The 22,082-nt window shown below is 39.0% G+C and overlaps 1 protein-coding gene across 13 annotated transcripts in view; it reads left to right on the forward strand.

The window, feature by feature from the left end:
* Positions 1 to 13,194, forward strand: part of UBE3A (ubiquitin protein ligase E3A) — a 57,286-nt gene extending 44,092 nt beyond the window's left edge. For all 13 annotated transcript variants that reach the window (XM_026103230.2, XM_064501905.1, XM_026103228.2 and 10 more), the window contains 7 exons: positions 3,608 to 3,752; positions 6,355 to 6,560; positions 8,754 to 8,918; positions 9,458 to 9,613; positions 9,707 to 9,780; positions 11,551 to 11,694; positions 11,873 to 13,194. In XM_026103230.2, coding sequence (XP_025959015.1) covers positions 3,608 to 3,752; positions 6,355 to 6,560; positions 8,754 to 8,918; positions 9,458 to 9,613; positions 9,707 to 9,780; positions 11,551 to 11,694; positions 11,873 to 11,993 — 1,011 coding nt within the window. In that variant the 3' untranslated portion in view covers positions 11,994 to 13,194. The remainder of the gene's footprint in view (positions 1 to 3,607; positions 3,753 to 6,354; positions 6,561 to 8,753; positions 8,919 to 9,457; positions 9,614 to 9,706; positions 9,781 to 11,550; positions 11,695 to 11,872) is intronic.
* The last annotated feature ends 8,888 nt before the right edge of the window (positions 13,195 to 22,082 follow it).

Genomic DNA, 22,082 nt, shown 5'->3' on the forward strand with positions numbered 1-22,082 from the left:
GCTGCACTGCTTGTGTAAAATGGTTGGTTGACTTGACAGTTATCAGGAGAGAACTCATCTCACTGGTGGTACCATTTTACTAGTGGTGTCATTACAGGCATACCTCATTTTATTGTGCTTCACTTTATTGCGCTCTGCAGATGGTGCAGTCTTCACAAATTGAAGGTTTGTGGCAACCCTGCATTGAGCAAGTCTATCGGCGCTCTTTTTCCAACAGCATGTGCTCACTACATGTCTCTGTCACATTTTGATAATTCTTGCAATATTTCAAACTTTTTCATTATTACTAAATCTGTTATGGTGATCTGTGATCAGTGGTCTTTGATGTTACTGTTGTAATTGTTTTGGGGAGCCACGAACTGTGCTCATATAAGACAGTGAACTTAATCGATAAATGTTGTGTATGTTCTGACTGCTGCACCAATCGGCTGCTCCCCGTCTCGCTTCCTCTCCTCGGGCCTCCCTATTCCCTGAGACACAACAACATTGAAATTAGGCCAATTAATAACCCTACAATGGCCTCTAAGTGTTCAGTCGCACGTGTCTCACTTGAAATCAAAAGCTAGAAATGATTAAGCTTAGTGAGGAAGGCACGTCGAAAGTCCAGACAGGCCGAAAGCTAGTCCCCTTGCGCCAAACAGTTAGCCAAGTTGTGGATGCAAAGGAAAAGTTCTTGAAGGAAATTAAAAGTGCTACTCCAATGAACACACGAAGGAGAAAAAAGCGAAACAGCCTTACTGCTGATATGGAGAAAGTTTTAGTGGTCTGGATAGAAGACCAAAGCAGCCACGACATTCCCTTAAGCCAAAGCCTAATCCAGAGCAAGGCCCGAACTCTCTTCAGTTCTATGAAGGCTGAGAGAGGTGAGGAAGCTGCAGAAGGAAAGTTTGAAGCTAGCGGAGGTTGCTTCATGAGGTTTAAGGAAAGAAGCTGTCTCCATAACATAAAAGTGCAAGGTGAAGCAGCAGGTGCTGATGTAGAAGCTGCAGCAAGTTATCCAGAAGATCTAGCTAAGATAGTTGAGGAAGGTGGCTACACTAAATGACAGATTTTCAATGTAGACGAAACAGCCTTATCTTGGAAGAAGATGCCATCTAGGACTTTCATAGCTAGAGAGGAGAAGTCAATGCCTGGCTTCAAAGCTTCAAAGGACAGGCTGACTCCCTTGTTAGGGTGGGGGCTTTAAGTTGAAGCCAGTGCTCATTTACCCTTCTGAAAATCCTAGGGCCCTTAAGAATGATGCTAAATCTACTCTGCCTGCACTCTGTAAATGGAACAAAGCCTGGATGACAGCACATCTGTTTACAACATGGTTCACTGAATATTCCAAGCCCACTGTTGAGACCTACTGCTCAAAAAAAAAAGACTCATTTCAAAAGATTACTGCGCATTGACAATGCACCTGGTCACCCAAGAGCTCTGATGGACCAGTACAACGAAATTAATGTTGTTTTCACGCCTGCTAACACAACCTCCGTTCTGCAGCCCATGGATCAAGGAGTAATTTCGACTTTCCAGGTCTTATTATTTAAGAAATACATTTCGTAAGGCTAGAGCTGCCAGAGATAGTGATTCCGCTGATGGAGCTGGGCAAAGTAAATTGAAAACTTTCTGGAAAGGATTCACCATTCTAGATGCCATTAAGAACATTCATTGAGATTCATGGGAGGAGGTCAAAATATCAACATTAACAGGAGTTTGGAAGAAGTTGATTCCAACCCTCTTGGAGGACTTTGAGTGGTTCGAGACTTCAGTGGAGGAAGTAAGTCACTGCAGATGTGGTGGAAATAGCAAGAGAACTAGAATTAGAAGTGGCGCCTGGAGATGTGATGCAATTGCCACAATCTCGTGATAAAACTTTTAATGGAGGAGGAGTTGCTGCTTAGGGATGAGCAAAGAAAGTGGTTTCTTGAGATGGAATCTGCTCCTGGTGAAGATGCTGTGAACATTGTTGAAATGACAACAAAGGGTTTAGAATATTGCATAAACTTAGTTGATAAGGCAGCGGCAGGGTTTGAGAGGACTGACTCCAATTTTGAAAGAAGTTCTACTGTGGGTAAAATGCTATCAAACAGCATCGCATGCTACAGAGAAATCCCTCATGAAAGGAAGAGTCAATCAATGCAGCAAGCTTCACTGCTGTCTTATTTTAAGAAATTGCCACAGCCACCCCTGCCTTCAGCAACCACCACCCTGATCAGTCAGCAGCCATCAACATTGAGGCAAGACCCTCCATCAGCAAAAAGATTACGACTCGCCGAAGGCTCAGATGATGGCTAGCATCTTTTAGCAATAAAGTATTTTTAAATTAAGGTATGTACACTGGTTTTAGACATGGTGCTATTGCACACTTAATAGACTACAGTATAGTGTAAGCATAACTTTTAGACGTGCTGGGAAACCAAAATATTTGTGTGACTTGCTTTATTGCAGTATTTGCTTTATTGCGGTGGTCTGGAACCAAACCCGCAATATAATTCTCCGAGGTATGCCTGTAATTTCTTCTTTATGCTCTACTTTGTTCTGTTCGCTTAGTCTTTTACACTTCTGTAGTTAAATTCTGGGACATAAAGGATGTGTTGGCATGTGTATGTGGGTAGCCTAGTGACATAGAAAGAAATAGGTCAACTTGTTAAGAACACTAACTGGTAAGTGCGCTATCTTGGATGACAGGCAATCTCATCTATAATATGGTCTTGGTAGGTGAGCTTACAGGTGTGTGCCTTGCTTTCCTGCTGTTGGATTTTCTTCTTCACATAAATAGGCTTGGTATAATCATGCCACACAAGTTTGCCCATTATGTTTATGCTTCTAAGCAGCATGTTTCTTACCAGCTGCAAGATATTCTTGCCTAACTTTTAATTTCATTTGAACTTCTGATAACTGAATGGATAAATTTGTGTGGGAGAAAAGTGACACAGACCTGCAATGGCCTTTATATAGAAAATAAACCCTTTCCTATGAAAGGTAATAACTTCTTGACTTTCACTTCCATGGAAGCAATACAGTAGCTCTGTTTGAAGATACTGAAAAAAATAAATGCAAGAGATTTCTTCTTCCTCAGGGTCGAAAGAAAAGGGAACCTGTTTGATTGTCATGTCTCTTACGTCTGTTTTTCCAGCTCTTTGTTAGAGATGTAAATACTGGGTTTTTTGTCTTCCACTGCAAGTTATTACATAAAGGTTCCAAAAAAACTATAGAATCCTTTCACAAAACTGTTAGTTGTGAACCATATAGATCAAATTGCATTCCCTTCTTGTTTTCATATGAATTTAGTTATCCCAGTAATACATCTTGTTTTCGTATTTTCTGTGCATTTTGTCCAATACAATACTAATCTATTTAGAATAAGTGCTTAAAAGAAAAAAATGGAGGGCACTAACAGACTTAATTGGCAGATCAGATCTTTAAGTTTCTTGCTGCATTAATCTTCAAATTCTAATATGTGCTTAGAGTGCTATAAGGCATGGCTCACCGTGTCTTGTTGTGACTTATACTTGATTTTTTTTTTCCCCCTTGGGTTTTGAGGGTGATTTTGATTTAGTGTTTTGGTACTCTGACTCTTTAAGAGTTACTAATGAAATGTTTTTATCTGTTTGCTCAATAGCTAGAGATGATTGCCATGGAAAATCCTGCAGACTTGAAAAAGCAATTGTATGTGGAATTTGAAGGAGAGCAAGGGGTAGATGAAGGAGGTGTTTCCAAAGAATTTTTTCAACTGGTTGTGGAAGAAATCTTCAATCCAGATATTGGTATGTTATCTAATAAGGTACTAATTTCTCTGAAGTGAAGCCTTATGCAGTATCTTTCTACATCTGCTGCTTTTTTTTCCTGAAGTTCCACAGATTCCTTGGTGATGGTGAGGGTACTTGACCCATTGAGGCTCATCATTTCATCATTAGTCATCATCCTAAGAAGGAATAAAAGGAATAAATGTGTTTAGCTAGTGAAAGCTGCTGTTGTACATTTATATCTGTATCAGTTGTACAGGGCTCCTTTGCAGTATTCCTTTGTTTATTCTCTCACCTTTCTCTTTGCCTTGCTTCACGATTAGCTTCTAGAATTAGTAATCAAAGCAAAGAGGAAGAACTTCTGCAATACAACCAGAGTAGGACTATGGTGAGTTTCTGAGCTATTTCCTCTCTCTTCTGCCCTAGCCTGAAAAATCTGATAAAGAAAAAAGTCTTAGCACTAAGGATTCTCTCTGAAATTGATGCAGATCTAAAGCATGGCATTAATGTCAAATTTGAATGTAGATGGTTAAGAAGAACTAGGAGTAGTCTGCTATAACATCTGAGCCAAAGTTTTTACTGGCTTTAACAATCGCATTTCCCTATTACTGTTTTTTCCCTTGCTTCCTGTACCAGTCTCCTGTGCTTCCATTTTTATACATTCTGTTGATTTGAAAACCCCTTATTTAGCAGTGAAAATAGTGGAAATCCTTTAAATAAAAGTTAAGGTGGTTCTGTTCTCATAGGTATGCCTGGACACATCTTTATTCTGTAAAAGAGAAGTAGGATAACTTTATGTGACACTATTAGCAACGTTCTGTATTACAACTTCCCTTTCTTACGGTGTTTTATTAAGGTTTTAATGTACTGTAGTCTTAATTTTTGGTCAGTGTATAAAATGTTGCATTTTACACTAACGTTTTTCCAGATATGGGTCTGGGTAAATGGTCAGTCCTCCATTAACAGAAATTTGCTAGAGTTGTTTTGATTGTTTAACTCTTCCATCATCTTTCAGAAAGTACAAGTCATCACTTTTATTTTGCCAGTAATCCAGGAGTCACTGTAAACTTCAGCCAATTCAGCAAATGAAACGTAGGCCTCTACTTTTTCTCCTACATGTGCTTGTGCACATCAATCTCTAATTTCCGGTTGCCTTGTCTTATATTAGTCTTTCAGTTATGTGCCACCCTGATATCTCAGTAAGGTAGTAGAATAACGTGAACTAAGTAATCTTAGTTTTGAGGAATAGGCCAGGTTCTCTGAATTTGCAGTTCATTCCTTCAGGTTCAGTTGAATGAGAATTTAGACTAGAACTTTTGGCTGAGGATGGCATCTTATCTTCAGCTTTGGGAGATGTTTGGTGGCTGTGTGTGTGGCTTTATAACCAATTCATATGTGTCTTATAGGTAGTAAATAAGCGTATCCTTTAAGAGCTGACAAAACAAATTCTTGTGGCGAATGTACTTCATCTTCTAGACCGCATGCATATAACATATTTTTGTAGTTTTTGCCAGGAAATCATGAGACCTAACTATACAAGCTACAGATCACTGGGAATATACTTTTACTTGTCAAGGAGGTTCTCTTTCCCTCCTCTTAAGCCTGTGTTTTTGCCTTTGTCTTGCTTGGGTATCAAGTTTGATAAGCAACTGATTTCATCTTGGCACTGCTTTAAATAGTTCACAGCCTGTATGAAAACTCTCATTTCACAAACAAGAGCTAATCTAGTGGCTTGCTACAGCCAAGAGAGTAAGGGACTCTATCCCTTCTTTTGTCTGTGGCCCTATCCACTCCCTCTAACTCTTAGCAAGTGCCAGTTTGGTTGTTTATTGAAGCCTGCCATGAACTTATTCAGCTTCTGAACTTGGCAGGAAATTAGTCACTTTTTTTCCCTCTGAATTAGTTACCTTACTTCAACTGATTCAGCTAAGGGAGCTGGCAAAATCTCCCCCTTTCAACAGTGACAAGCTGTTAAATTTGCAAATCCTCCTGTGAAACTACTGCCACATGTTACATTTTCCCCTCAAGGTAGAACATGTGATAGCTGCGGCAATTCAGTGGGCCTTGTGGAGTTTGTAAAAAATCTGTTAAGTATCTAACTGGTTTAAGTTCATATGTTAATCACTGCTCCATCATCATGGCTTCCAGTTAAGAAATAGGACTGCAGCTGGTCCCTTTCTAAATAACTAGTCACTTTGAGGGAATCTGCATGGAGCAGTCTGTGAAAGAAGGATATCACTTTACTGTAGTCGGGGTTCTTCAAGCTGATTTCTTCCACATGGTTTCTGATTGTATTCTTTCCTCAAAATTAAAATTATGTTGATAATGTGCTGCCGCTGCTTCAGTAATGAAAGAGATGAGAGGTGGTGTGTGTACAGCACACATTGCAGGATGTTATATATCAGGCCTCATGCACACTTTCACACACTTTCAGTGGGTAAAGTGAATAATAACAGTATGAGGAGCTCCAATTACCCCAAGTAGCTTCTATTTTCCATTAAGTATAATACTAAATTAAATATTTTTAGAATCATTCTAATGTAAAAATGGGTTTATAATGTTTTTTTGCATGCCATTTTTATTGAAATATAATAATAATTGTTTTAAACTTTTTTTTTTACAGGTATGTTCACATATGATGAAACTACAAAACTGTTTTGGTTTAATCCGTCCTCTTTTGAAACTGAGGGTCAGTTTACACTGATTGGCATAGTACTGGGTCTGGCTATTTACAATAACTGTATACTGGATGTACATTTTCCCATGGTTGTCTACAGGAAGCTAATGGGCAAAAAAGGAACTTTCCGTGATCTGGCAGACTCTCATCCTGTAAGTTCATTATGTTCTTTGAGTTCATTACTGCATTTTTCTAGGCAATAACTCAGTCTAGATTTAAATTAAACACAAGAACACTGTCAGAGGTGGAAGTGAAATAACCTGTGACTTGTGTGAAGAGTTTGTTGTATTTGTTAAAATAAATTGGTAAGTAATAGAATCTGCTACTGCATCTAATTTGGAGAAAGCAGTATTGTCTAGTGAACAAATTATAAACCTGGGTGTCAACAACCCTTGTCCTATTTCTTATGTACTGCTTGAGTTGCTTAATATCTTAGTACTGTCCCAAACAAATCTCTAAAATGAAGCTGCTAAATAGCGATAGACATGTGAAGGAGTGATGCTTGTATTTTTTTTCTAAAGCACAAGATAGATGTGGCAATTATGAATGTTCCTACAATTTGGAAGCAGTGATCGGTGTCCATTGTTTTTCCTCCTCCAATGGCTATATACAAACACTAAGCCATAAGTGTGTTTTAGTAAATACTGTATAGAAGATGTATCCAAGAAGAGGATGTATAGAAGATGTATATGTACATCGGTTGTATGTGTATATATATATGCCGTTTATGTTTGTCAGTTCCATGTATAGAAGTTTGTACACAAGATGTCCTGGCCCTGCTCCATCCTCAGTCAAAGATCACCAGTAGCTTTCTATCATGCTAGCTAGTATGACTTGTTATTATGCTTCATAGCACTTCAAAATAGTGGGAGACTTCCCTTTTCATAAGCAGTTATGCAAAATCTTTAGCTATGCAAAAAAAAAATGAGTAAAATGATACTGTCATTTTTTTAAAGTCTGTGTTTTTGTTTAATCAAAAAGTTAGGCATGTGTAATCAAAAAATAAGTTCTTCAGTCTGCTTCAGGTGGCTACATGTAACAGCATACCAAGTCTGGCCAGTTTCTGTGTAAAATGATGTTGAAAAATACATAAAGCTTCCAGTTTCTTGTAGTTTTGATTATAAACTCAGTCTTCATGAAGGAACAAGCAGAATTATTTCTGTGCAACAAGGCAGTCAGGGCAGTTCTTAGTTTCTTTTTTCTGCTACTCTTCTTATGTTTTTCTTCTGTGCCACCTGTGTTGACTTCTTTTAAACCATCCTTTTTAGATTCCTGGTATTCTAAGATGACTTAAACATTGAATTCAGAGTTTCTCAAACCAAAAATAAAATTTGGAGTAGTAAGTCACACAATACTTAACTAACATATTAAGCATGGAGGATAGGGTGTTCACCAGCCCTCACTAACCAATATCTCCAAATCCAGTGATTTTTCAATGCGAAATATTTTTAAAGGTGCTGTGGAAACTTTGTAAGGTTACAGGTAGTGAGAGGATGAGGCTTACAGGTAAACTTTTAATAACAAAAACATTCAGGGAAAGCTTATTACTTTCATTTTACTGTTGAAAATATTGTACTCAGGGGTTTTTTTTAATCTTTAGTTTGTATTCTTGAGTCCTACACCTCTGTCTTGGCCACAGAATTGTTCCTTCTGCATAGCTTTCAGTTTCCAAGAGAGTTTTAGGCTCTTCAGGCTTAGTAAGGAGGAAGCCTGAATATTCATTTGAGTATAGCAAACTTAGAAGCAATTTCAAATTCCATCTGGCAATTTCTGACCCTAACCTGTACTTATTTTATAAAGCAAGACTGGGATTCAGTAACTTCTTTTCTCTTTCAGCTCACAGAGATTTTCTTTCTTTAATGACTGTCCTATCCATGTTCCTTCAAGATTATTTCCTACTTTTTCTTAAATCAAGACATAGGAGACATACAAGTCTGCCTGAATTATATGTGATATGAAATGCAGCATTTTCTTTGTTTTTAACGCGCACACGTTGAATTTACTGGTGTAACGTGTTCTGGATGCCAAAGGTTTTATCAATGGCTATTAAAATCAATAGTCCAACCTGTAGCTTAGGAAGATTCCTGGACACCTGTAGGCTATTCTGAGGGACTTAGCACTCTTTGCCTTGGTTCTGTTTGTCTTTCCTTAACATCCGGTATTGGTTGCTGTTAGAAATATTGAGCTTAGCAGACTTTTGTTCTGGCCTGTTATGGGAGTTCTGAAGTGACTGCATCATAAAATATAATGACTCTTTTTGGAGCAGGTGATTTCATGTCTTCTGATATTATTCAGTGAAATGTATTGAAACTTATTTATGACAGACATATTTTCTGTTCTATTAGGTTCTCTATCAGAGTTTGAGAGATCTATTAGAGTATGAAGGAAGTGTGGAAGATGATATGATGATAACTTTTCAAATATCTCATACGGATCTCTTTGGCAATCCAATGATGCATGATTTAAAGGAAAACGGTGATAAAATCCCCATTACAAATGAAAATAGAAAGGTAATTCACTTTGCACTCACATAACTTTCTTTACCTATTTGGTAATTTTAGATGTTCTGCATAGGATTACCTAGGATTCTGTAAAGATTTAATTTCACTTACAGCTAAAGTTTAAAAACCTTCAAAACTGTTGTAGCACAATGTAGTTCTAAGCAGAAAAGACTTCTTGTTCAAAAAAATGCATAGGTACATACATATGTGCCCCTGTATGCACATACATGTGCAAATATGGATATATTAGGAAAAAAAAGTCTGACTATGTCTTTGAGAATACCAGTGTGGGATGATGAAAACTGGTGTCACATATATTCTGATATCTACAATGGGCATGACTTCTGTTATAGTGGCTGCTGGGCTTTGTTTTAGCCTGTTTGAGAAATAATTGAGACTTCTTTAATATTGCTGAGTAGAAGCATAGCCCAGATAATCTGGATAGAATCCTAAAATGAAATGTATTTTTGGATCTTACATTATTGGGAGATATTTGGAGTGGAGTGTGTGTCAAAGTACTAAGGTTTTTTGGGGTTGTTTCCTTACAGGAATTTGTCAATCTCTATGCTGACTATATACTCAATAAATCAGTAGAAAAGCAGTTCAAGGCCTTTCGGAGAGGATTCCACATGGTGACCAATGAATCTCCTTTGAAATATTTATTTAGACCAGAGGAAATTGAATTACTTATTTGTGGAAGTAGGGTAAGAATCCTGAAAGTACACCAGAAAAAGTGGAGCATTTCTGATCCTAAATATGTAATTAGTGATTGTTTTAAAAATGTCATCTTCTTACAGAATCTAGACTTTCAAGCATTAGAAGAAACTACAGAATATGATGGTGGCTATACAAGAGACTCTCTTATTATTAGGTAATTTTATTAATTTCTGAAGGATTACAAGTACTTTGCATGCCTGTTTCTTCATAATGAATTGAAAGACTTAATATATTTCCAAGTCCTGGAGATGCAAGTGTCTTATCTATAATTTCTCTTTACTCAAATACTCTCATTAGAAAAGAGTGAATAGCCCAAGCATTGTCTTTAGTTTCTGATAAGCTTTCATAAAGCTTAAATGATATTTTCCCTGAGGTTTTTGTCTTTCTCTTATGATTGGTAGTTAAATAACCCCCTGTATAACAAGGATTATTGTAGTAAATTATAACTGCTCACTTGTAGGTTAAAAAAAAAAAAAAGAAGTTCCCTTGAATAGCACTTTTTTCCTTTAGTTAGAAATGAAGCAATTCCAGCAGTTTTCAGAAGGGAAAATATTTGTTAATATTTTTCCTTTCTTGTCCCCTTTGATTGGGGAACTCAAAGGCAAGGGTCAGAGAAACCTTATACCTTAGGTTCTCTGGATTTTTCTTGAAAACTGCAGTCTCTGTTAGGGTGGAAAAAACTTCTGGCAACAGTTGAATTTATTTGCAGAGTCAGAGGGCCTGGCTGAACATTTGTGTTGAGTAGTTCAGTAAGTTACTGTCCATCACCAGATCCACCATAGCCCCAATGGATATGGCCTGTTGTTTAGGTGTAGAGTTTTCACCTCGCAACTGCATTGGGCTGAGAGTGCCCAGTCACTTACTGTGTGTTTTACTGATATTGCAGCCTAACAAGTTACTGCTTATATTGATTTGTGCTGGGACATGTGCCCATTACTGTAAACTGCATCCCAAGTATTTCACTTCTAGTCCTAGCAGTCCAGTTCTTTTAAGGATTTTCATCTCATTTATGAAAGATAGCGTGGTCTTTACTTCTTTTCATTTTTCTGGGATAGCTACCTTTATCACCTCTTCTGTATTTCCTGCAATTTGTCTACAGTATTTTAATAAGAATCTGTGATTAGAGTGAAGTACCCTTACAATGCTTTATAGCATTAATCCAGAGGACTGTGAAACCAGAAAATGATTATTTTTTCCACAGTATGAGTTCTCATCATGAATAGATGGGAGAAATGATTGTGTCAAGTTGTTCTGATGAGCTAATAGGAGAGGTATTCTTTGATGTCACACTGTAATGTCAAGTCCCTTAAACTATACTGCTTCGTTCTTACTTGTGGATATGTAAATTTGTTTGTTGGATTGTAAATCTTGCACCTCTTGCTCTGTTTGATTTAACTGTAGTTACTCAAATATTTTTTTCCGTCGTGATTGATTTCTGTTAACATTAAGTGAATCAATTGCTGGTGCTTATTTTAATGTTGGCTTTGGGTGGAGTTTTTTTTCAATGTGGTTTTTAAAAGTACATGTTAATTTAGTCAAGCTAATGGTGATTAGTACTGTGGTGTTTAAGAAAAATGATGATGATAGAAATGGACAGTGTAATAAAACCCAGAGAATTCCAGAGGGAATAGGAATAATGCAAAATAAAGGAAGAATATTTGCTGATCATTTAAGTGAATTAATGTGAGGGAGGGAGGAAAACAACTAAACTGCAGTGTTTTGGTAGTGTTTTTGACTTCTCTCTCTACATCCCAGTGATTGGTAAATATGAAAATGCTGGCTTTGTCTTTTACAAATGCCACTTGCAAACTGATGTTAAGATTAAGTAGATTTACTAAAACTTCATAGTTTAATTATTTTTGAAATTCTCATTTATATCAAAGAGAATTTTTAGTTTACTTATTTTTATTTTCATCCTCAATAGGGAATTCTGGGAAATAGTCCATTCATTTACAGATGAACAGAAAAGACTGTTCTTGCAGTTTACAACAGGCACAGACAGAGCCCCTGTGGGAGGACTAGGAAAATTAAAGATGATCATAGCCAAAAATGGCCCAGATACAGAGAGGTAAAAATCTTCATTTTCCTTGCTTGTAAATGGAAAAAAATTCTGTGTTTCTATTTAATTTATTAGTTGAGTTAAATCTTACAGTTATTTAAATATGTGAAATAGCAGTGTATTTCTCTGCATCTACTAAATGTTCCCTGAACTGAATTCTCCTTTTTTGTTTTTGTTTTCCCCACAGGTTACCTACATCTCACACATGCTTTAATGTACTTTTGCTTCCGGAGTACTCAAGCAAAGAAAAGCTTAAAGAAAGATTATTGAAGGCCATCACATATGCCAAAGGATTTGGCATGCTGTAATAAATATAACAAAAGGGATTAAAAAAAATTGATGGTGATGATGTCCCTGTCCAAAAAGGCCATAAGATAGTGAGCTACAGTAGTCACCTGTGTTTGTGCCTCCCTTCTTTACTGGGGACATTGGGCTGGAACAGCAGATTTCAGCTGCTTATATGAACAAATTCTTTATTTTTTCTTTTAGCGTGAAAGTGTTACATATTCTTTCACTTGTATGTACAGAGAGGTTTTCCTGAATATTTATTTTAAGGGTTAAATCACTTTTGCTTGTGTTTATTACTGCTTGAAGTTGAGCCTTTTTGAGTATTTACAAGAAAACAAACTGTACTCTCCCAAGGAAAATATTGCCATCATTTGTAGACCATGTAACCTTCAAGTATGTGCTATATTTTTGTCCCTGTATCTAATCAAATCAAGAACTGTACTTTTTGAAGAGTTTGCTTTTGAAACTTGAAGTCTTGGAAAACAGTGTGATGCAATTACTGCTGTTCTAGCCCCCAAAGAGTTTCTGTGCAAAATCTTAAGAATCAATAAAGATGGAAGGGAGAACTTGGAATGTTAAACTGCAGCCTTGAGAACTTTACTTTAGTCACAGCACAACAATTAAAATTCATTTCACTATATGTTGTCTTCACATGTCTTGTAATAAACTGTGTTTTTAATTAGAAAACATTTCTTAGTGTATGAAAGGGTAGAAATTTTAGTTACTGTTTTTTTTAAAGAAGTTTACTGGGGAAAGTGCATTTTCAACTGAACAGCTTTAGAGTAGAGAGTGAAATGTTTGAAAAAAGATAGGAAGTCTTTGCTATATTATAAACAAAGCATGTGGAAGTGCACTTAAAATGAAGTTTTATTCTTAATTGCCTATTATGTTGACATTTTAAATAGACAATCCAAAGTCTTCCCTACATGTTATGTCATCACCATTTATTTAATGAATCATTGTTCCTACTTATCAAGGCACATGATCAGTGTTGCAACATAATCAAAAGGGATGGCTACTGTATTTTAATCTCATCTAACAATAAGCAAAATTCCAAAATATTAAACGTAAGGCCTACTTCATGTTGTACACTTCCAACCATTAAATAAACTGTTAGAAAGTAAGTAACTAAGGTTATGTTCATCTACTACATAAAGTATTCAGTAGGTTTTTAATTTAACTCTACAAATCATATCAGAAATAAATCCTTTACCTTTTGTAGTCTGTGTTTAATGTTAATTTCTCTTGTTGCAATATATGATAAAGGGATTATGCGTTTTTAAGTGAAGACCTAACTGGCATATCTCTTTTATAATACAAGCTACAGCTGATGTGCAGAGCTGAGCTTGTGCCTTGACAATTGCTATAACTGACTACTACAGATCAAATCAATGATTGTGTGAAATTGGCATTAAAAGGCATAGTTTTGAAATCATTGGAGAAAGAAAAGATGTCTTTCAGGATTATTTTAATAAATTCTTTCTAGAAATAGAAGCAGACAACTGTTATGTAACTATAACGCTGAATAAAACAGTGATGTTTTTTCACCATGGTTCGGTGAAAGAGAAAAAAAGTGATTTCCTTACTTTGATAAATTGGATATTAAATTTTGTTTAGAAAGCACCATAGTATAGCATAATTTGAGGGTTACAGATATGTAAAACTCTCCAGATATGAACTGTAGTGATGTGGGGTCCAGCGATGTTCCACTGCCAAATCCAAGTCAATTTAAGCCTGCCTTAAAATGGGGATTTAAACTTGGGGTGCTGTCTTCTCATTTTTGATCTCTAGGTGGCACTTAGGGTATGTTTTCAGTGTTTTTACCTAATAGCGAGTCTGGTGTAAGAGGAAAATACCAGATATTCTGAGTCTCAGTAGAGTAGATAATAGTACTGCTTGCAGATTCATTCAGGTTTGCGGCATCTTGTTGTACTGTAGATGGTGAGAACAGATTCTGCTCCCAAGTGCCTGGAGGTATTTTGTTACAAGTATGAACTACACAGTAGTATAATTACGTAGTCTGTACTGCATTAGTAATCTAATGTTATTCAAACTATATCCCTGTAATTTGATTTATTCTGATGTGGCTATGGATGGTACTTATGCCCAGCCAACAGGTATATAAGATTAATGTTGTTTTTTTATATATAAAAGTCCAAAAGCCAAGTAGGCAGTCTTGTCAGAAATACAAAGTTCTCTCACTGAAGTGCTGACATTGTAAATGTGCTTTTTTTTTTTTTTTTTTTTTTTTAAATCTTCCCCTAGCATTAAGATTTAAATAATACATAATTGTAATGGCCTTTAAAAACAAATTGTTTTCTGAGGGATCATTTTCAGGTAAGCATACTTATAAGCACTTAAGTCTTAACAGATTTCTCAGTTAGACGTTCCTTCTCCCCTTAGATGCCACTGTACTGAAACCTTACATCCTTAGTGATGTTATGTGTGCTAATTCTGCAGCAGCAGCAGTTGATAGTGAAGTAAAAAACCGATGTGGTAGCTGCAGCCTGCTCTTCTGCCTACACAAGCTGCAGTCAGTCTTTGATTGCTTGAAGAATCAATAGGCTAGTTAAAGCGAGAAAATGCAGTTTAAGGGGCTTTTGTGGTTATTTGGGCTTCCCCCTGCCCTGCCTTAATCTTTCAGCAGTGTCTGGCAAATACTATGCCTACAAAATTTATCCTGGGAATTGAGGTGTACTTATGCAGCATCTGAATACCTCTCCTGTGTGAGCTGAAGCACTCTGCTTCCAAGGTGGCGTTCTGATGCCAGGATGCTGGTGCTCTTCCCTCAGGGTTTCCTTAGTATATTAAGAAAAAAGAATTTGGGGCATCCCAAAAATGCATTTTTTACTTCTCAAGTGAGACAGCGCTGAGTGTTTCCTTCTGCCCTTCCCAGCTCAGTGTGAGCAGATTATTGGGCTTTAAACTATATTTGTAATTATCATATGCCTCAAAGATTCTGTTAATGCAAGATGCATCATAAAGAATCATCCTGAGTGCTGAACAAACTGGTTTTGGATTTCATTAGGAGTGAAGGGAGAGTTTTATTTAACCCTAAAGGTATGTTAGCACATGAACAAGTGTGCATGAATGGAGCCTGGAAGCTTTAGGTGAAGGCTTTTGTTGCTAGAAAGGTTTCTGGAACAGAATTCAGCAAGAGAAGTGTGAGCAGAATTTTAATTAAAGAAGGACAGTGTTTTATGAACTTCTGACTGGGATTATCTTCCATTCAACAGGCATGTTGTAGCATGAGACTGGATTGTGACAGCCAAGGAGGCCCTCCCCGGCCCTGTGCTTTGAGGAAAGCTGACGCTAGAGCTGACTGCCAGTGAGCTGTGGGTTTCCATGCAGCCCTGCATTATTTTATTACGGTCAATCCAAACCTCTCTTCTAACAGGAATCTCTACTGCTGAAGCAGGAACATGGTACCTTGCGTCGTACCACGCGGGGATGACACACCAGATGCGCTGCCAGGCCTGTGGTGTCCTGCGCGCCTGCCTGGGTTTCTGTGCTGTGGAGCCGGGAGCATCACAGTGGTTCCCAGCACTGCCATTCTGCAAGAGGGTGGCCCTATGGTGTCTGCTTCAAGGTGCTCTCTAGCACTGTTGTAGCCCTTTGCTTTGTTCTTAGGCAGAAAGGCGCCAGTGTTTCTCAGTATGAAAGATGGGGCAGGAATGTCTTCCAAGCTTAGCTATATAAAATCAAGCCTTTCCTGACAAGAGTTTTATTAAATATTTTCAGTAGTCTCAGAATCACAAGGGTTCGTGACAAATTACCCAGAGCTCTGATTTGTACTGCAGCACAACTTCAATTAATAATGGGTGAAACTTTCAGAATTACCAGAGTTACTGAAGTTGTCAAAATCCTGAGGTAAGCTAATGGGACCCAGGCCAGAAGTGCCTAATTGCCTTTCTGTGTGCACTACAGTGATGCCTTGGATCGCTCTCAAAATGTGTATGTGTGTGTGTATGTGTGTCATGACAGCAATGTTTGTGGTCTGTCTTGATATCAAGCAGTCCCAGTAAACTTTAAAGCACTAGTAGAAACAAGCATTTTAGTTATCAGGTGTAGTTGTATCAGGAGAGAAAGCAACCTCTTTCTGGCTTGTTGTCCTTTCAGGTTCGAATGAGTTTCAGAAACTAAATTTCAAATTGGATGTGAGATTTTTTTGTCCCTAACACTTAAGGCATCTTCAATAACTTTGCAGGTTATTTTTGTTTTAAATTAATTACGTAGCTATATCTGTTCTTGATCCCTGTCCATATTAGCTGAGGCTGTTCTGAAAGAGCAGCACAATTTTCCGGGCCATTGCAAGGATGAATATTTTACATTTTTGTCATCACTGAAATGAATTTTATTAAGAAAATCAAGTTTTATACTGACTATCATACAAGTAACACTGCTTTAGAAATAGAGTTGATATTGGCAGTTGGTTTTAGACATGTCAGTTTTTACCCAGTTGAGTTCATGGGGAAACCCATGAAATAATGGCATGCATTTTTCTCCAGTGCTCCATCTGAAGTCTTCAGCTGTTAGTTTCTGATATTTTTTATTAACAAAATTGGAAAAGTGTGCATTGTTTCTGGATTTCTCCAAGCAGTAATTCTTAAAAGTACTTTGACAGGTGACTTCAGCTATGACTTAAGCATACAGCTATAAGCTGTAAGTTTTCATAGCTTTGTTGTCATGAAATTACTAAGTGAAATGCTGACATGTCGTCAGAGGCCAGTCAGATGTCTGACTTTGCGCTCTAATACCAGGTTGCTGGTGTATGGGGGAGTCTCCCTCCTCTGCGTGGCCTAGAAGTTTTCAGTACATCTTTGGTGAAGTTTCTGGTAACAAGCCTAGGATGGCGCAGCTCATTCACTGCAGGCTGTGGTCTAGGTGGACTGGGGACTTTTCAGCCTGTTAAAAGTGACTGAATCCATGGATAGCAGGAAAAGCAGCTTTTCCCTTGCTGTGTCCATGGATTTTGCCTCCTGTGAGCTTTGCTCTCAATGGAGCAGGTGTTGTGGGCTTGAAATCCCAGTTTCTCTTTGAACAAAGTGAAATTCACAGCTGTAAGATTGCTGACAGAAAAGGCTTGTGATCTTTTAAAGTGAGAATCAACCTCCTTTCTCTTCCTCAGAAAACTTTGTATTTCTTCCACCAGGACAAAAATTCTTGTTTCTCTGAAACCTGTTTATGTGAAACCACAGTCCCTCTTTTGGAACGGCCCTGGCGAGGGGATGGGGGCTCTGCTGGGCTCTTCTCCTCTGCCACTGGGAAGGAAGAGTGAAAGGGAAGAGGAGGGAAGGAGGGAATGGACTGGCAGAAAAAATAACTAGATTGGGAGAAGCAGCTGAAAAATGGGTTTTAACTGAGGAAGAGGCTAGGGAGGATGAAGGAAGGAGTGTAGGTGTTGTTTCCTTATTGAAAGGAGGGTAGTAGAAGGTGATGGGGGGGAAGGTTTTTAATTTTAGTGGCAGATGTGCTGCCTTGAAATGCAGAAGGACTCCAGCATGTTTTTGTTTGGTTCTCCAATGTCTGTAACATACAGAAGGTGATTCTGATAAATAATTGAAGAAGTTTACCTCATACATTTGCTCTTATGAGTGTCTGTTCCCCATATATATCCTGCTTCAGGATTTCTACGCAGGGAAATTTTTAGGGGATGAGATCATCAGAGATGTAGGTAGAGGGCAGGAATCATTCTGTTTCAGAGTATTAGGAAATGCTGTGTTATCTTACAGGATAGGTTCAGGGATAGTTTTGAGACTTAAAATGGAAACAAAGCTTACTCAAAGTCAGCCAGTGATTGCTAGATTGAGAATTTTGCTTTTTATAATGCTTGTATGAATTTAGATTGTAAGTGATTTGAAAAAGCATTAAGCACAACTAAACTAAGTAGACAAATATTCAATGCATACAGTGGTGCTTCTGATCATACAAACTTGTTTAATAACTAGCACTGAGCAATAGCAAGTGAAGATAAGATCTGCAACAATCTGAAGATTTGTGACAACTGTTGTCACATACAAGGCCTACATGAATCCTTTCTTAAAAAAAAAAAAAAAGGCAGATGAGATTGAAGCCATATAGGACTGAAGTCTACATAGAGTACGTACCTCTGCTTTTCTGCAAAATGGTTCTCCTGACCTCAGCACCATCAGTCCCTGCAGAGCAGGATGTGTGCTCAGCACCAGATGCTGGAGGATGTCCCTGATGGCCATCAGTCTGATGTGGCTGTTCTGGCCGCCTAAGTTTACAGGTAAATCAACTGTAGGAAACCATCCAATCAATAGAAAGGCGGTTCACTGTCTGCCTTTTCAAGCGCTCCAGGATGCTGAGTTTCTTCTAGAATAGGCTTTTTTACTTGGCATTGGCGAACGGAGGGACTTGGTGCTTCTCTCTTGCCCCAAATGAGTGCATCTCCTTTTTCTCAGCAGCAGCATCAAACTGCCACCAGCTGTTCCTAGATGTTGGGTGGCTCTTTCTTCACCACTGTCCGTCCTTCTCACACTCATCGTCCCTCAACTGTCTGTATTTGTGGCTGTTGCAATTAGGCAGAGGCATGTGAAAGCCTTTAAAACCAGTCTTGAAATCCTGCATCAGTGAGCAAGTTTGCAGCTAACAGCAAGTGTATTGCCTCTTTTCAAGGAAATAAAAAACAAAGGTGAAGGGAGGGCTCCAACTTGAACTGAAAGCATTTTGCTTCAGGCAGCTCCTTGAATAAGGCTGTCTTTGGCTCTGTCAATCTACTTGGTAGCAGGGAGTCACCATTTCTATGAACTTGCTGTTCTGGACCGTGCATAAAGAAGCCTGATGGATGACTAACAGGATAAATGGGCTGTGATGGCAACTGAGTTGTTGGAAAAAGTATGAGGCACTTTCCTAGAAAGGCTCTGCAGCTTTGTTGTTGGACGTTAGCTTTTTTCTAACCTTCATGCAAACACAGTTTGAGATAGCTGTGTTACTGCAAAGAGATGGGGAATAGGTTTTTCAGGGTTTTCAATAGTCAAGATCCATATGAAACCTCTGGGTCACTTCCTTTACTGTGGAGTGCCCAAAGACTCTGCTGCAATAGAGGCTTCATTGTGTGAAGCATTAGAGTAATGCCCAAGAACATATAGGCCTGAGGACTTGCTTTAAAAGGCCTAAAATCTGCAAATAATGTGTACATAGTGGGAATCCCACTGAAGGTAGTTGGATGAATCATCTGAACTGTTCTGCATGTAAAATATTTGCACTTTAGTGGGGAAACTAGCAACTGGTTCTCCTAAAAATAAGTTTTTCCAGTGTGTTCTGTTTGATTCATCAGCCCTGGAGGCAAGCAGTGCTGGAAAACATTTTCGTGCTTCTCTATCTCCATATCTTAAAATGCAGTTAATGGCCACTAGCTCTAGCTGTGCTTTTCACCTACAAGGGGGACAGGCTGCTCAGGTTCAGTGACTTTCATGAGATGCCTTCTCTGAAAAGGGGGAAAGTGTTCTGTAGATGGTGGAGCAGTAGCTGTTGACAGTAAGAACAGGGATTTGCAAGTCAGGAAACAAAAAAACAAAACAAAAAAAAGTCAAAACAGACAAGAAGCTGAGATTAATAACTATGCATCAAGCTGCCAGTCACTCCAGAATACAGTTGTGCTTTCCCAGTTTTCCATGCTTAAGTATTGCTCTTCAGTTCCCCAATTTTAGAAAGGCTGATACCAGCTACTACGAACATTAAGAAAAAAAAACCAAGAAAGAAATAGGTAACTATTAGTAAATTCCTATCATGTTTATGCAGCTCTGGTTTTAGTAACCTACCCCTAACTTACCAATCTAAATAGGGCAGGTCTTTACTAGAGCTGAATGGTGTCCTCCTTTGCCTCTTGGGAGGACAACTTTTGGCTTGGGGACTATATCCATTGGCACTGCTTCCTGGGATCTCACTGCAGAAGATAAGCAAATGTGGTAGAGTTAGTGAGGAAAACTGTGGGAGAGCTGCTGCTGCTGGAGAAAAACTAAATGTTGGTGTTCATCCTTCGGGCCTTAAGATGAGGAAATGCCTCTTTCCTGTTGTTGAGGCTGCAGAAGCTGGTTTTGCTTATATAATGCAAGTCTTCCTTCCCCACTTCTCTCCTAGGGTGCAGAGCAGGGATGTCTACAAACGCAGAACAGCAGAGTTTGATTTTCCACAGGGAAGCTGAGAGGGCAGTTGGCAGTAGCAAGCATCGGCATTTGATTTGTGAGCCCTGTGAGTAAATTTGAGCTGGAAACAGTTGTAAAATCTGAATTTCAGAAACAAGGCCGGACCATTTTTAGATATTGTGGTGGTTCCTCAGGGTGTACATGTGTTTCCCTCTTCCGCCACCTAAGGCAGAGTGGAAGGGAGCGTGGCTGCCTGAGCCTCCCCAAAAGGAGGTCGCTTCCCAGGCAGCTTCCTACTTTGCTGCCAGCTCCTGCGAATGCTGCTGTGGGCAGCCTTGATTGATAGCTTCCCTCAGGAAAGCTGCCACAGCTGAAATTTTGTGCTTTAGCTGCCTGTACAGTTGCCAGATCCATTTAGTACATAATTCATTTTGCTCTCAGAAATACACAAAGGGTTGTTATGAATGCTAAATTATGTAAAAAAGGGTTTGATTCTTTTTGTTTGTTCCAGGATGGAAACCTCAACAGAAGAGCCGGGGGACTTTGAAGCAAAATACAAATGCTGTCATGTCACAGATCACTGTGTAAGGATGAAGAGCTGCGCTCCTTTAGTCAGCCCTACTGCACTGTCTTGTTGGACAACCTGGACTAGGTTTGGCTGATGAAATCTGCTCTCATCCTAGCCATCGTCAGAGATACAAAAATGATTCTCTCTCCCAAATCAGCAACATACGGACCAGCTCCAGAGAAAGCGCTGATGCTTTTGTGTGGGAAAGGAAGAAGAGTGGTTTGTTTCCTAATGTAAAGCAGAGCCCTCTCTGCTTGTAGGTTAGTAAATATTTGGCAGGAACAAAACTTTAAAGCAGATGTTTAAGAACTGAATCAGGGGTTGTTTCTTCTCAGGCCGTTTCTGCAGAAAGATCTGCACAGTCAAGCTAACTGCAAAGTCCAGAGTGGCCCCACATCGGCTGTGAGAGTATGTGTATGCGTGCACGTGCTATTTTGCTATCGCCACCATTTTTGTGTAATTCACTTGGTAAAATCTTCCAGGACAGAGCTGTCTACTATAAAAACAGTATAAGGGAAATAGCAGTGGGAGGGAGGAGGTGGGAAGGATGGGGTGCTAGTGAAAGCTCTTCAGAAAACAGCAAGAATTGAATCATTTGTTGCTACAGAGCCAGTGACTTCGGAGCCCTTTCCCCACATAAAACTCGCTCCAGGCAGTACCTGGAGGATGTCAGTACTGCTTGACCAGTTTTACACTCCTTCTGCACCTGCAACAGACGCTTAAAACACCTCGATCTGCATCTCTCAGATGTCTTGTTCAGTGCAGGCAGCTTGGTGCTATTCTGCAGTGAGCAACAGTACCACCCCATGGCCATCTGCTTCAGCACACGTTGTCTTCCCTGGGAGTATTTGTAGTGAGCGCTTGATCTGTTAAACCTGTCTGCAGTTTCAGGGCATCTGTTTAAGAGCTCCTTAGCAGCTGTTACATTTCTTGCTTCCCCTTGTGCACTCAGATGGGGTTAGAGGATCAGCTCAGCCCATGGCAGGTATTGCCTGATGTTTGGGGGCTTTGGGAAGATTTTTTTGGCAGGTGAAATGTGCATGCAAGGCCCCATCCACTGTGTGGAGTCAGGGCAGGGAACAGAGGGAGCTCTGGAGAGGGCTGCCTGTGGGGACAGCAGCAAAACAGGCAGCCTGGCCAGCTCTGCTGCCTGCCGTGCCTGGAGCCACTGAGGAAGCACGGCAGTTGGGCACTTGCAAGCATGTCATGCCCATGTACACTGTGAGAGTGTTGAAACTGGGCACAGAAACAAAGCAATGTGCCAGATGCTCTACAGTAAGGGGAAAATACTATGGTCTCCGCTTGGTTTTTGTTACTTTAGACCTCTGTTAAAACTAACGATTTTTCTGGGCCATATATCTTCGGTATTACCAAAGTCTGTGATGAAACACTAAAAACCAGGGGGATGCTGACGAGAGAAAACACAGAGTTAC

The sequence above is a fragment of the Dromaius novaehollandiae genome, chromosome 1 (genome assembly GCF_036370855.1).
Source record: "Dromaius novaehollandiae isolate bDroNov1 chromosome 1, bDroNov1.hap1, whole genome shotgun sequence".
In the NCBI taxonomy this organism is placed as follows: domain Eukaryota; kingdom Metazoa; phylum Chordata; class Aves; order Casuariiformes; family Dromaiidae; genus Dromaius; species Dromaius novaehollandiae.